At 33.6% G+C, this 16,907-nt stretch overlaps 1 protein-coding gene across 10 annotated transcripts in view; it reads right to left on the bottom strand.

Moving 5' to 3' along the window:
* ANKRD17 (ankyrin repeat domain 17) overlaps window positions 1-16,907 on the bottom strand; it is a 166,981-nt gene that overhangs the window by 92,218 nt on the left and 57,856 nt on the right. The window contains exon 2 of one of the 10 annotated variants that reach the window (XM_027544717.1): window positions 9,411-9,546. The exons of the other annotated variants lie outside the window; for them this stretch is intronic. Within the exon in view, the coding sequence (XP_027400518.1) occupies window positions 9,411-9,413 (3 nt within the window). The 5' untranslated portion in view covers window positions 9,414-9,546. The remainder of the gene's footprint in view (window positions 1-9,410; window positions 9,547-16,907) is intronic. 10 annotated transcript variants of the gene reach the window in all.

A 16,907-nucleotide genomic window follows, 5' to 3' on the forward strand; every position in this document is an offset into this window, starting at 1 on the left:
CTGAAAATAATCTCTAAATCTTTGAAAACTTTCCAAAACTTTGCTGTATATTAACTTTAAAAATCTATAACAATTGCTATGATGGGTAGGAGATTAAAATAAACTTCTTAAATAAACTTTAAATTATTTATAAAGGAAGCAGTGAAAGCTTAAGTGTTATATATTAGAAAGTGGACTTTTCACCATGGTTTGGTCATAGAAATATGTGATTCAAAATTTAAGCATGGTAAAAACTATGTCTTTTTATCTTTAACCATGGTTCAGAATATGAGTCTTTCTAGAGAAAACACTGCATCCCAACGATATTTTCTCTGTTAAAGTATCTACAGGTTTTCAATACAATAGAAGACAAAAAAAAAAAAAAAGGAGTAAATAACCATGAAAAAAATGTACATAGGTAAAATGAACAGATGAAAAATTAAATATTTCAAATTAATGTTTTAGAAAACAAAATGTATCAAAAAGCAGTGAAAGTGTGTTAGTCACTCAGTTGTGTCTGACTCGGCGACGCCATAAACTGTAGCCTGCCAGGCTCCTCTGTCCATGGAATTCTCTAGGCAAGAATACTGAAGTGGGTAGCCATTCCCTCTTCCAGGGGATCTTTGTGACCCAGGGATCAAACCTGGGTCTCCTGCATTGCAGGCAGATTCTTTACCATCTGAGCCAAAGAGCAGTGCAGACTGCCAAACCAAAAGTACAGAGAAAAGGTACTAAAACTGTTCAAAGGAGACAATGCATGCAAAAAAAAAAAAATATAAAGGGATTTTGACCAAAATAACTAATTGGTATAAGACAAAAGGAAAAGGAATACAGTACTGGTAGACAAACATAAACTTTCTACATGCTAGAATATAGGATTTACTATAGGAAAAGTCAGAAAGTTACAAATTAGATCATAGAAGGTATTAAATCTCAATCAAAAGCAATTTCCTGATAATAAGGTCCCCTTATGCCACACCTCATCTTAACTAAGTTTGGTGAAAATTTACTAAGAAAAATACACCTCAATCTTTTCATGAGGCATACTAAATGCAGAAATATGTTTTATTAAATCAATTCCATGACAGTTCTTTTTTTGGCTATGCAACTTGAAGGATCTTAATTCCCCGGCCTAGGAATTCAATCTGCGCACTCAGCAGTGAAAGCCAGGAGTACTAACCACTGGATCCCAAGAAAATTTCCATCCATAAAAGTTCTTACAGGGATTTCCCTGGTGGTCCAGTGGTTAAAAATCCCACCTTCCAACACAGGGGATTCAATCCCTCGTTGGGGAACTAAGATCCTACATACTTAAGAAGGGGGAGTACCTAAGCCCTAGCCACCAGAACTACCGGGTCCATACGCCGCAACTAGAGAAAAGCCTGTGTGCCAAAATGAAGAGCCCACATGCTGCAACTAAGACCCCACACAGCCAAATAGCTAAATCAATGTTTTTGAAAGCTCTTACACTGATTTTTAAATTTTAAAGCCCACTATTTTTTGTTGTTGTTGTTGTTGTATAGTCTCTAAGTTATGTCTGACTCTTTTGTGACCCATGGACTTGTAGTCCTTCAGGCTTCTCTGTCCATGGGATTTTCCCAGGCAAGAATACTGGAGAGGGTTCCCATTTGAGACTCCAAGGGATCTTCCCAACCCAGGGATCCAGCCTTGACTCTTGCTTGGCAGGCGGATTCTTAACCACTGACCCACCTGGTAAACCCCTACTATTTTTACTATGTGAAGAACCTGATATTTTAAAAAACAGTAGATTCAAATGCCTATGAAATGTTCTATAAATTTTAAAAGGCATACGATAAAGAAAACAGGAGTGGATGTCTATTATATCCTGCCCTACCTCCCAATTTATGAAAAAGAAACTAATTTCAAGGATACCATCAGGATCTAAAGACCTAGGTACCATTACTGCTTCATTTGCTACCTATGAGAGCTAAGCAAGTTATCTCATCCATCTCTAAACACTTTTTCTGCATAATTTTGTTATAAATTTTGACTAAGATATATACATATATTTTGTCTATCTAAACTCCACAGAAATAGGGAATTTGTTTGCAGCGCTGGTATGGAGCCACTAGAATGATGCCTATCTCATTGTGAGGACTCAAATCATTCTTTAATAAATAAGAGATGGTTTGAGGCTCCTTTCTTTTCAGATTCTAAAAGGTTGTAGTGTATTTGGGGAAGGGAGAGGTAGTTATATAAAGGTATATTTTCTAGACACAGAAAAGTCAAGTATTAGGTAGCAGGTACGACAAAATGCTATATTCATTGATATATTAAATACACTTTTATTACCAATTTTGAGTAAGAGATACTGCTGTTTACTACTATCACATGTGTAAAATTAGGCCTTGTATCTAGGAACTTACTTCTTTAATGTGAGAATGAAACAATAACAATAATACAGAGCAGAAGTGCATAAAGTAAAAAGAGAGAGAAAGAGAAAAAAAGCGTCATAGGAGTTCTGAAGAGGAAGTAGAAGACAGCTCCTTCCTTTAACACCAATTCTCTTCCTACCTGAAAAGATTGTTGAACAACATTATAGAACATGTAGATATAAGGAGATGTAGTCACAAAAATACAAAAATAAGTAACTCTATTCAAATGTCAACTAATTTATGGGCATACACCTCCTTAACATGTCCTTAGCTAAGGAAACTCAGATTAAAAACCAAAATACAATTAGGCTAGATTCAAACCTAACTCATTTTTATCATATTATTTCTATAGAAAAAATTCATTTTCAGTCACAGCTAAGTTCTGGAACATTAAAAATGGTTTGAATAATAAATTCACATAAATATTCTGAAACTCCTTAGATGAAATGTATAAATAACTTTCATGAAGAGGAGAGAGACAGAAGGAAATGAATGTCCTTATTAAATTCATTCTTCCCTAAAGAAAATAATCTGTCAAAGTTATCGATATTCAAAGCATGACAATTTAAATTATATCTAAACTACTTTGGATGTGTGGTTTTGTCTAGCTGGATATTTTATAAAATGGTGTATGTGCATCAAATTCTTATCTAATGCAAAGAACAAAACGCACAAGTCTTAGAAATCACCATCAAAATGCAATAGTCTTAGAAATCGCCAGGTTCAGTTTATTGCTACAGATGAGGAAACAGAAGCACAGGATCTGTATGTAAACAGCAAGTTTCTAAACATCTAACAAAAAGAGATCAGTTATACAATTAACAAGTTCCAATATTCTTTCTACCAGTAAAAGAGGCTGTTGTTTCACTTTGCTCTAGAAAAGCTAACTTTAAATTCCGTATTTAAGGGATAAAGCTGCCATCACCTGAACCCAATGTTCAATTAAAAGAAGTGAGACAACTAAACATTATATGCCCCTGATTTTTGCAACATAAAATATACAGTACCTCCTATGAAGTACTGTTGCCTCCTTGAATTAACTTCTAGTTTATAAAAATTATTAAGGCAAGTATCTGGAACAAATTAAATTGGGGCTTCTCAATCTTGGCATCACTGACATTATGAGCCAGATAATTCTTTGTTGTTGGGAGCTGTCCTACACGCTTCAGGATGTTTAGCAGCATCCCTGGCCTCTACCCACTAGGTGCCAATAGCAATCCTATCACAGGTTGCAACACCAAAAGTATCTCCAGACAGTGCCAAATCTCCCCTTGGAGGAAATAACAAAAACCAAAAATTCTAGGGATGGGAAGTTGAGAACCACTGAGTTAAACAGAAGCAAACAAAAACAACTAAAATATAGAATATGTTGTAAAAGAGAGAGAAAGACAGTAAAAGGGAAGAACTGTTCTAAATTAGAGACATTCCAGAGACATACCAGCAAAATAATATAGACCTTATTTGAAATTTTCAAGGCAAATGAAGAAATCTGAATATGAGTTGGTATAGTATAGTATAAAGGAATCACTCTGGTTAGGTAAGAAACTGCTTTTATCTTTTAGAGATGCATGTTGGGAGTATACACAAATACTGTCAGGAATTTGCCATAAAGTATTTCAGGAAAACGAAAGTTGAGTAGCAAATTCTTGATAATGCTAAATCTCTGAAAAGGAGATTTACAGAGGTTTTATTTCACTAGTCTTTATACTTTCGTGTACATTAAATCCTTTTAGTTTTTAAAGTTTCAGGGTGATGTTTTACTACAGATGTTGCTTGTGTTTAAAAAAAATTACTTAAAAGTAATACTATCCAATTAACAAAGTATTTTTTTACTTTCTTCTCAAAATAAACTGAACACAAATGCTTAACAATAAAAGCCAAAGTCTTTTTAACAATGGTCAGCGGTGAATGAATTTGTTAATGCTATTAATAGTCCTTGAATACTCAAAACACAAAGTCACATGAAAACATGGAAATAAAGGGTCATCTGGACCAATTGTGAACATTAGCATAACATTTCAAACTAACTCCTCTTCAGAACAAATATATTATCACTGCTATATTAGAGAAAAGCAGTCCATTTTATAGTGTAATAAACTAGTATTCACGCCAAAGAACACAGTGAAAGTGAAAGTGTTAGTCCCTCAGTGGTGCCTGACTCTCTGTGATCCCATGGACTGTATAGCCCACCAGGCCGCTCTGTCCATGAAATTCTCCAGGCAAGAATATTGGAGTGGGTTGCCATTCCCTTCTCCAGGCGAACTTCCCAACCCAGGAATCGATTCCAGGTCTCCAGCATTGTAGGCAGATTCTTTACCATCTGAGTCACCAGGGAAGCCAAAGAATAAGAATATAGTATATTCTGATTAACTAGGTATCATATTTACAAATTCCATTCAATTTAACAAATATTCACTGCCAATTACATACTATGCGCAAAGTAGTAGGACAGCCAAGGGAGAATGGTAATACAAAATGATTTTTTAACAATCAATGCCTCCCACAAATATTATATAAAAAAGGCAACTCTAAAGGCAACTTTATGTACAAATAGCTAACTGTATCAAACAAGATTGGAAAGTAGTACTAAACAGATGCTAATACAGAGACTGTAAAGACGAAGGAAAAAATATTTCCAAGTGAAAATAGTAAAAAAGAATAATGCTTAAAAAAGATGGAGCCTTTCAGTATTATGCGGAGAAGTCCACAGTTTATATGGTAGCTTCTGAAGGGTTTAAGCATTAAAACAGTGTTTTAGAAAGAGGCCATGTGAAAGATGGTTTTAAACATACAGGACAACAGACATAAAGAAACTAATTAGGAATTATCAATCATTTGATCAATATATCAAATGAAAGATTATGCAAAGTGGGGATAAGAAAAAGAGTCAGTCTTAAAGAGTAAACATAATTTAAAAAATGAGAATGCTATCAACTACAGAATTTGGATATCTTGAACTTTAACACTCCCATCCTCCTATGCCATCACTATCTCAATTTATTACTGTTTTTGCTGTTCTGAAAACTACCCTCCACTTATCATTGAATGTCAAGCTGGTAACCTGAATTTCAAGATAATAATAATATCAAAAGGTCACACATAAACAGGTGAATATAAAAAAAAAGACTAATTTGAAATTTTGTAACACTGATTGAGTAATTCTTAATAGTTTACACTATATCTTTGAAACAAGCCCAGAGAAACATAGTACGTGTTCTTCTTAGTTCTTTGAATATAGATTTATTATACATAAAATAAGAAATATATAGTCATCATAATTATTCTCTTCCATACATGATCCTGAAGCCTAATAAAAATTTCTTTGCTCTGTATTTTTTATGGTCTTAAATAGGGTAAAATCCAGCTAAAATAGTACAATTCTTAATAAAGACTAAACTATTCCAAAATTAGTATATTTGGGATACACTTTTCCAGTAGTAGTAAAGTCACTGAACACTGATTTACATATACATTAAAATAAAATAAGAAAATAAATAAGAGCCCACTTAAAAGTCCCTGGAAAAAGAATATCAACAAAGAGCCTGACATTATGGTACTGGTATCTTAAGATTAAAATAAATAAAACTGAAGAAAATTTGACTAAAATAAATTTAGCTTTCAAAAGTCTATTCATTGATTTATGATTGATTAATATCTACATTCTTTCATTCATACTTATCTATCCTTCTAATAAATTTCAGTCAAGACCTGGGAATATGCTAAGAATCAGTGGTATAAAGAAACACAAAGCCCAATAGTACAACATGATTTCTTTTCTTATGCTTCAAAGTACTTATCTGCCTCCAATAGCTCACTATGAAATTACAACAGTTTAGTGTGAAAATTTGGAAACTATAAACTTTATAAAGTGGACAAATTATTAATGGTTAAAATAAGTAAAAATTCTATGGAATCCTCATATCTAGAGTTTGTAAGTAGATTTCTTGCTAACAGAATTAAAGATACATATTATTTCAAGGATTTCCTTAAATCCAATAACAACAGTACAAAATAATTTAGTTATAAATTTAGCCTACTTCTGGTATATATCATTATTCATCAATTATCATAAAAAGAGCCTCAAAATAAAACAATTTCTTGTAAAATGGCATTAAAATGTACATGCAAATATACACACACATACAGATTACACACACACACACACACACACACACAGATTACACACACACCCCGCCTAGAGTCATAACCTGGTAAAATTTACTTCTCAAATACAAAACTAAATGCTAGAAGACAATCTGAAAAGAAGTGAAGCACAATTAACTTTTAAAAAATTGTAGAACTAAACTGTAGAACAAACTAAACTAAACTAAACTGTAGAACAAAATAATTTTTAGACATGCAAGTACTTTTAAAATTTAAAAACCACAAACAGTTCTGAATTTAGAGAATTTATGCCTTCAACAACTAAAATGAATCCAAGAAAAGGACAGCCAAGAAATCATAAGACCAAGCAGTTAAAAAAGAAATTAGTAGAATATAATTTATTGTTAACATTTCAGATACTTTTTAATAAAAAAGGAAGCAACTAGTTACAAATACTGTTTAAATTCAATCAAATGCCTTCTGAAGAACAGGAAGAAAACATTTTTCAAATTGGGGGGGAAACAATTTTAAAAACTCAAATTCAGTTAAACACAAGGGGGACAGGTTGTGGGATAATAAGAAAACGCATCTTTGTCATTAATTGTCGATGTTAGGAAAAAAACCAAAAACCCAAAGACTTAACTATTTAATATAAAAGAGAGTGGAAAATCTTATAGATTAGGATTTAAATAAGAAAAAAGGAAAAAACTCAACTACATGGTACTACAAGAGAAAAAAATCTAAAATATTTTGTCATAAAAGTTGAAAACAGAGGTGTAAAAAAGCAATCTTAATCAAAGGTGCCATTATTAACATGAATAAAGGAAGAATTCAAGGCAAAACATATTACATAGAAAAAAAAATCTATAATAATAATAGATACAATATACTGGGAGTGTGTGACAGCTCAACTTCTACGTACTCTGACAATGCAACACAGAAACATATAAAGTAAAAATATTAGAAACTTAAGCAACTTGAAAATTCACACAACTTAGCGGGAAACTTTCCAAATACCTATCAGAAAATGAGGAAATCAAGTAGACAATACAGGTATGGGCACTTCAAAAATAGAATTAACAAACTATACTTATATTTCATAGTGAAACAGAACTTAGTATATCATATGAACAAAGAACATAGTCTTTGAAAGCAAATAAAAACCTGATTATATCTTAAGCAAAGGAAAATCTCAACAGGTTTTTTTTAAAAATAACACAGGCTACATCCGAGGTCCATAAAGCTAAAGGAAACTAAAAATTATCAATAAAAGGATAACACTACACTTGAGAATTTTAAAAGAAAAGAAAATAACCTACTAATGAACTCTTAGAATATAGAGAAAGTGAAAACTAACATTGTGAGCATATCATTTGAAATGGAATTGGTCCCAGCAATTCTTAAAGAAAAATTTAAAGCCTTAAATATATTCAGTATAACACAAAAAAGGTTTAAACACATAAAAAGTTTCAAAAATAAAATACAAATAAAAATATATCAATATAACTTACAGTGATAAACATAGAAATGAAGAAATTCAGAGATACAAAAGTAATAAATAAAACCAAACACTACTTCTTGGGTAAGTCTGACAAGAGAAACAGCCTTTAACAAGTCTGATTATGGAAAACCAGAGAATAAAAAATACAACGAATCATTAAAATTAGAGAACTAAGCACAACTGATACATCAGTAAATGGGAAAGTCTAAAAAAAAAATGGATGATTTTCTAAGAAAAGAAATCATCAAAATTACCTCAAGGAAAGGTAGAAATGTAATAGAATATATCCACAGAAGAAACCTTAACAATAGTTATACATCTACCTTTCAGAAGGAACATAACATTATTATATTATTTACAAAGTTAATTTGGCAGTTGTATAAAAAGTACAGTGCACAACACATACATGAAAGGGGATCGAGAAAACATGAGACACAGTCATATGTGATCTTCCCCTACCTGGAATGCTTTTGCCAATGCTTTCACCATTCTTCAGGTCTTAGTTTATATTTTACCTTCTCAGATGATAATATCAGAGGTACTCTCCTCATTTCTCTACCACACCATTCTCTTTATTTCCTCCACAGTACTACCATAGTCTAAAATTATCTTGTTCTTGAGTACTTGCTTATTATCTCTCTTCTCCATTTAAAAAAGAGAGGAACCAATCAGACTTACTCAGCGCTATCACCAGTTTGTGGCAAAGTTCCTGGCACAATGCAATACAATATTACAAGCATCCAAACACTTGCTGAATAAATACTAAAAATGACAAACACCATTACCAATATTAGGCAAATATATTAATGTAATATACTACATTAAACTGCTAGGTGAAAAGAATATGTATCATCTTAACAAAAACACATGATAAAACATATTATCTATTACCACAGAAATACTTTTAAGCCAAGAAGGTTACTTTTGTTTCTGACAAGGTATTCTATCAGAAATCTAAGGCATATATAAATGTAGAAGTTTAAAAATTAGAAGCATTCCATTTAAATCAGAAAAGATGTCCAAATCAGAACTAGTAGGGAACAGGTCTGGAAACCTAAGCAATGCAATAAGACCAGAAAACAAAACAAAAAATAGAGAAGTATAAATACTGAAAAGGGAAACAACAAAATGCCATCATTTGCAGAAAACATAATCATCCTTCTAGAAATTTCAAGAGAATCAATCAACAATTAAGTAAATGGTAAGATCAACATACAAAAATCAGCAGATTTCCTATATACTAGCAATAACCAATTGAAAAATAAAGTGCAAAATGGAAGAAAAGATGTAATTCACGGTAACAACAAAAACTACGAAATACCCAGGAATAAACCTAACAAGAAAAATGTAAGACCTACATGAAAAAAAAAAAAACTGATAAAATTTACTAAAGGACATAAAAGAACACCTGAAGAAATGGAGAGGCATACCATGTTCCTGGATGGGAAGATTCAATAGTGTAAAGATGTCAATTCTCCCCAAATTAATCTGTAAATTCAATGCACTTCCAATCAAAATCCCAAAGGGATTTTTAATGGAACTTGACATGTTGATTCTAAAGTTCATCTGGAAGAGAAAATACACAGAAATTGCCAAAATTTTTTTGAAAAAGACAATGGGGAGGGGTGCCCTACCAGATGTCAAATATAAAATGATAATCATCAAAACAATGGAGTATTAAATCCAGAACAAACATATTTTGGACTTTTAAATTATGATACAGATGATACTTCAAGTCAGTGGGAAAAAAAGACATTGTTCAATAAATTATTTTGGGAGAATGGTTACAAAACTGAAAAAATTAGTTAGGTCTCAGCCATAAAACATATATTTTAAAAATTCCAGATGAATTAAAATCTACTAGAAACATAAATAAAACTGAAGACATAGTAGAAGAAAACATAAAAGGCTAAATTACTATAAGAAGGCTTTTCAGGAAAGACACAAAACCTAGAAGCTAGGAAGGAAAAGACTGATAGATTTCGACAGTATAAAAATGAAAAATCCAAAGATTCCATAAAGTAAGACAATTGACAGGTTAGCAGAAAATGTCATAAAATATGATGGTTATATTATAAACAGAATTTTAATGAAATCCTAAAATTTCAGTAAGAAAAAGGCAAACCCCACAATAGGCAAAATGATATGAGTAGGCAATTTATACAAGACATAACAAATGACCAACAAATATGCTCAACCTCACTGGCAATCAGGCAAATACAAATTAAAATGAGGTATTATTTTTTATCCATTGACAGATATTGTCTGTTTTGGGGAATAATATGGTAGACTCTATAATCAACATTTAAAATGCAATTTTCATTCTAGGAATTTAGACTGCAGAAATACTTGTATATGTCAGCAAAAAAAAAAAATGTACAAGTATGTTTATTATAGAACTGATAACAGAAAAAATTATGTAATCCATATACCCATCAACAGAATAATAGTTTTGGGTTATGAAGCAATGAACAACCATCTGAAGAATAAAGCAGATCTACATATAAAGACTTATACCATGACTATTTAAATGTACTCACTCTATTCTTTCTGTCCCTTTAATTTTCATCTCTTTAGACTTATTTATCTTTATGAAACTTAACACTGCAGTGACATTTTCCAACTTGTTTATTATCTTATTTGAATATAAATTCACTTAGGCAAGGACCATACTTTGTTCCTTGCTTTGCAAACAGAACAGGGCCTTAAAAACATTAAGCTTAAACTCAAACATATTTCCTGAATGAATACACAAACACTGATGTCGAAAAGTATCAATATTACATTTCATTAGGTGAAAAATTTAAGTCTCAGAAAAGCAGGCATGGTATATGTCTGCTTAAGTTGATTAAAAACAAAATATATGTATATTCAAGAAAACAAAAATTTCAAAATATATAACTCAAGTGGTGATCAAGGAGTGAAATCATCAAGAGAATTTTACTTATCTGTACTCTTCTATACTGCTTACCTTATAAAAATACCAATAAAAGGACAACATAGTTTTCTACTGTGTAATCCTAGCAAATAATTTAATAATTTAGATCTTCAAAGAAAATTTAATACTTTAAATTCTAGATCCTCAAAAATATCAAGAATAACTTATTTCCATATTTCTAACAAAAATTACAAAAGAAGTATCAAAACAATTTGTATTATTTTGAGGTATATAGGATTAACTTGCTAGTATATGTAATTCAGTCTGAAATGCACATGCAACAGAAATACTTTTTAAGTAAACAGAAAAAAAAAGTCTTGGCATCGGGCTTCCTGGTGCCTCAAATGGTAAAGAATCAGCCTGCAATGTGGGAGACCTGGGTTTGATCCCTGGGTTGGGAATATCCCCTGGAGGAGGGCATGACAACCCACTCCAGTAGTCTTGCCTGGAGAATTCCATGGACAGAGGAGCCTGACAGGCTACACATTTCATGAGGTCACAGAGAGAGGACTGAGCAACTAAGCACAGCACAGCCTGACATCAATATTAAGTCACTGTAAGATTCAGTTACAGCAACAGCTTGTTTTCCCAAGAGAAGTAACATCAAGAGAACACTGTATTTCCCTCCATTCTTTTTCTTCCTATAGCCAATTAAATTTCTTTGAAAATCAGGTTTATCAAAGTATAAGTTAGAATAAAGTTCACCCATTTTTAGTTGTATAAATCTATTGGAGGGAAGACTGCAAGTGAAGGGTTAGTCGCTCAGTTGTGTCAGACTCTGTGACATCATGGACTGTAACTGGCCAGACTTTTCTGTCCATGGAATTCTCCAGGCAAGAATACTGGAGTGGGTAGCCAGTCCCTTCTCCAGGGGATCTTCCTGACCCAGGGATCGAATCTGCATCTCCTGCATTGCAGGCAGATTCTTTACCATCTTGAGCCACCAGGGAAGTCCCATACAAATCTATGGATATTGGCAAATATATAGTTATATAATTTTCACCACAATCAAGATAGACAGTATTTCTTATACGCAAACATTTCTCCTGCTCCTTTATAGGCAATCTCTTATCACCACCCTAGTAATCATGCTTTCTGTTACTTTCATTTTTCTCTTTTCCAGAAGGAAATGGAATTATTCAAAGTTTTGAGTGCAGCCTCTTTTACAAATGCACAATGCCTTTAAAATTCATCTACTCTACAGCACGCATCGCATCAGTAGTTCATTCCCTTTTATTTCTGAATACCTTTCCATCATATGGATATATCTCTTTGCTTAGCTATTCAGTAATTAATGAATATTTGAGTACTAGGCTTTATGTGGGCATGTTTTCATTTCCTATGGATAAACACACGAGAAAAAGAATGTGTTTTTAAATTTTTAAGAAAACAGCAGACTTTTATAAATGACAATACCATTTTGCATTCCCACCTGCAATGTATGAGAGTTCTGGATGCTTTGGATTCTCACTAGCATTTGATATTGTCAGTTTTTTATTTCTTTAATTCCTCCACTCTAGATATTAATGTAGGGCTTCCCAGGTGGCATTCGTGGTAAAGAACCTGCCTGCCAATGCAGGAGACATAAGAGATGCAGGTTCAATCCCTGGGTTGGAAAGATCCCCTGGAGACGCGCATGACAATCCACTCCAGCATTCTGAGTCTATGCTCTAGAGCCCTAGAGATGCAACTACTGAGCCCATGTGCCACAACTACTGAAGCACTCATGCCCTAGAGCTAGCACTCCGCAGCAAGAGATGCTAGCGCACTGCAACTAGAGATAGCTTCCACTCACAATTAGAAAAATCCTGCATGCAGCAATGAAGATCCAGTGCAGCCAAGAAAATAAATAAATCAATATGGGTCTGGAAGATCCCCAGGAGTAAGGAATGGCAACCCACTCCAGTATTCTTCCTCAGAAAATTTAAGGACAGAGGAGCCTGGCAGGCTACAGTCCATGGGGCTCCGAAGAGTCAGATACCACTGAGCAACTGAGCACACAATGAAAAAGATATACAAGAATTTGAAGAGTTTGATATCAAAGATCTTAACAACTCTTACTTCCTGTGAGCCCATCCAAGAGAAAGTAGCTATAGCACATTCTAAAAATTAGCCTTTCTTTCCCCAACACATCTTTTTCTATTTGTGGCTCCAACTGCCTCAAATTATGGCAATAAAGGTGGGTGGAAAGAGACAAGGAAAGTGGGAGGGAAAAGAAAGGGGAAAAAAAATCCAGCAGGACAAAGAAATAGGATATCAGGCACCTTCCAGCCTGAAGTCATCTATTTTTCTGAAGAAAACATTTTCTCAATTTTCCATTACCTTATATAAAATACAAGGTTGAATCATTAATTCAACCTCTTCCAATCCCCTTCGTAACATTATGTAGGACTTCCCTGGTGGTCCAGTGGTTAAGAATCTGCCTGCAAATGATGGTGACAAGGGTTCAATCCTGGGTCCAGGAAGATCCCACATGCTGCAGGGCAACTAAGTCCCTTGCGCCACAAGGGACTAGAGCCCACATGCTGCAACTACTGAAGCCTGTGCGCCCTAGAGCCTGTGCTCCACGAGAGAAGCCGCCACAGTTAGAAGCCCATGTGCCACTCTCCACACTTAAAGAAGGCCCACAAACAGCAATCAAGACTCAATGTGGCCAAAATTAAAAATGAAGATAAAGGTTTTAAAAAAGTTAAATGTAGAGGTATACCCTAGAAATTTACAATTACAGTTCCCTCTCTGCTGCCATTTACTAAGATTTTCAAATGGCTAGTTTCTTCTGATCACTCAGGTTTCACTTAAATTTGTCATTCCTTAGAGTATGATTTTGCGGAGAAGGCAATGGCACCCCACTCCAGTACTCTTGCCTGGAAAATCCCATGGACGGAGGAGCCTGGTGGGCTTCCATCTATGGGTTCGCTAAGAGTCGGACACGACTGAGCGACTTCACTTTCACTTTTCACTTTTCCTGCATTGGAGAAGGAAATGGCAACCCACTCCAGTGTTCTTGCCTAGAGAATCCCAGGGACAGAGGAGCCTGGTGGGCTTCCATCTATGGGGTCGCATAGAGTCGGACACGACTGAAGTGACTTAGCAGCAGCAGCAGAGTATGATTTTGTGACCCTATGAACCCTCCTTCTCTCTGTCATGGTTCATCCCCATCACCTTGACTTCATTTTCCAATAGTAATAATGATAATATTAACTTCTATTATTTATTTTCTAGTCAAATTACATACTGTCAGTCTTTTCAACTAAAATAAAAGTCCCAAGAAAGTAGGAACTTCATCTATCTTTTCATTGCTGTTGTCTAAGCCAAGAGCAGTACACCAAGGAAGCAGTCAATAAATATTTCTTGAATTATGTCATTAAGTTATATCATTAAAGATATTTAACTTTGACAAGTCCTTTATGTTGAAACCCTGAAATACACCTCCATGCTTTCCATTTTTTATCATCTTAAAAATATTTCTGACAGCAGAGTATATCCATGAATTATATCTTTTTCACCTAGAGGAGTATAATTGCAATGAAAATTCATACAGTTTAGTATATATCCTTTTTTGAGGCCAGAAAGACATTAAACACTAAAAATGTTCTTGTCCTAACAGAGATTGACTTGTATTTTTAACCCATCATGAATTTCAGAATCCTAAAAAAGAAACACAGGAGAGCTTTTGTCTCTGTCTGCACTGATTACAGAACAAAATAGGTTTATATTATAAAATACAGAAAGAACATTTTTGTCCAGATTATTTAAACACTGAAAAAGTCTATCATAATAGACTGGAGAATCTCCTCTTCTGAATTTTTTTACGAAATGTCAGCCAACTCAAAGGTCTGCTTCTATTCAGCATTTAATAAAGATGCAACTTTACTTCCTTGGTAGTATGGACTACAATGTTTGTGTCCCCCACAAAATCGTATGCTGAAATCTACCTCACAATGTAATGATACTGCAGTGAGGCCTTTGGGAAGTAATAGGATTAGAAGTCATGAGGAAGACACCGTCAATGGGATCAGTGCCCTTATAAGAGAACATGCTTCCTCTTTTTGCACTCCAACACATGAAAATACAAGATGGCTCTCTGCAACATGAAAGAAAGAGGGTCCTCAGTAGAACCTAACACCACGCCAGCACCCTGAGATCTCAGACTTCCAGCCTCCAGAACTATGAAATGTAAATTTCTGTTTACAAACCACTTAATCTATGGTACTTTGTTATAGCAGCCCAAATAGAGTAAGACATCTGGAGAATTAGGGGGTATATTGCTTTATATTCTGTTTAACCAGTCTTAGAGCAGTGGTTCTGAAATTTAGCTATACAACAGAATTAACAGAAAAAGTACTAATGCCTGGGAGATAACCTTAGATATTTAATCTTGTAGGGGTATGGCTTGGGCATTAAGAATTTTTAAAAGCTCCTAGGTAATGCAAATGCAAGACCAAGGTTAAACCACTGCTCAAAAGGTGAAGATTAATTAACTCCATCATGAAAGTAGCTTATGTATGAAGACAAAAACAGCTTCTCTTAATTGAAAGGCATTTAACAATTCTAAATGCCATTAGCCTTTGTTTATGTTCAAAAACAATCAAATATTTTCTAAATCACATAAAGGGCGTCAGAATCTTTCTCACACTTTCTCTCAGTTATTAAACACATCAAAATACTTCTAATGTACTCAGCACTATGCTAGGCACTGATGAATAAAGCTGGATCACTGTATTCTTGTGATCAAGCATTCACTCCTACCTTTAAGATGTCCTTACCTCAACTACCACCATGATCACACTCTACTTTCCATCAGGGGTTGGACTGTATCAGTCCATCAAAGAACAACTATAATGCCAAATGTACACCTTTGGAGGACTAGTGTTCAAGTTTAACTCTGTTCTTACTCAAGGATTATTCATAGAATTTAGTCAATCCTAGTCAAAGAGATGTTGATACTGTAAAGAACAGGTGCCCTGAAATACAAAATGACCTCACTAATTAATCATCTCATTAAATAGTGCTAGGGGAAAAAGTTAAGATTCTCAACTTTTTTTCACATCATGTATCACAATATAAAATAAACTCCAGTAGAACTGGATCAAAAAATATATAGATAAATATTAGCTGATCTCCAGAAGAGGAAAAGATGTTTTTAAATATAAAAGAAGACAATCTTCACAAAGATACACAGCAGGGAGATGGTGAGATATATGGAGAGAGTAACTTGGAAATTTACAATATGTAAAAAAGACAGTTAATGGGAATTTGTTGTATGACTCAGGGGAAGTCAAACAGGGGCTCTGTAACAATCTAGAGGGGTGGGATGGGGGGAGATGGGAGGGATGTTCAAGAGAGAGGGGACATATATATACTTAATGGCTGATTCTCACTGATGTTTGACAGAAAACAACAAATTTCTATAAAGAAGTTATCCTTCAATTAAAAAGTAAATTAAAAATCATATACATATAAAATACCCTTATATAAAATGTAAATTTCCCAGAAAAAATCTATCATATTTGACAAAGATTCACATCAGTACATAGAGATTTCTTCAAAAAATAAAGTCGTATTTCCTTAGAAAATGACCAACTGACATTTTAAAAATGTTTTTCCAGTAGAAAACCTAAAAATAACCCAAGTATCCAACAATATAAAAGCAGTCAGTTATATTCTTCAGCTAGAATATTATGCAATCACCAAAACAGAAAAACGCTCAAGGTATATATATATTAAAAATTAGGATATAATATTCTGAAGTCTAGTAAAAATATATCAGATGTGAGCAAAAGACCAAGACACAAGTATTAAGATATGCTTTTTCCTTATGCTTCAAAATCTTTACACAAAATATATATTAATGTAATTAAGGTTTCAAAATCCATATCCTTTGATCTAGAAATCTACTAGAAGTTTTCTGAAATACAGAAAACACAGGAAAATACTCATTGCTAAATTATTTATAATAGCAAAAGAAAAAAATTGACATATTTAAATT

The sequence above is a fragment of the Bos indicus x Bos taurus genome, chromosome 6 (genome assembly GCF_003369695.1).
Source record: "Bos indicus x Bos taurus breed Angus x Brahman F1 hybrid chromosome 6, Bos_hybrid_MaternalHap_v2.0, whole genome shotgun sequence".
Classification (NCBI taxonomy): Eukaryota; Metazoa; Chordata; class Mammalia; order Artiodactyla; family Bovidae; genus Bos; species Bos indicus x Bos taurus.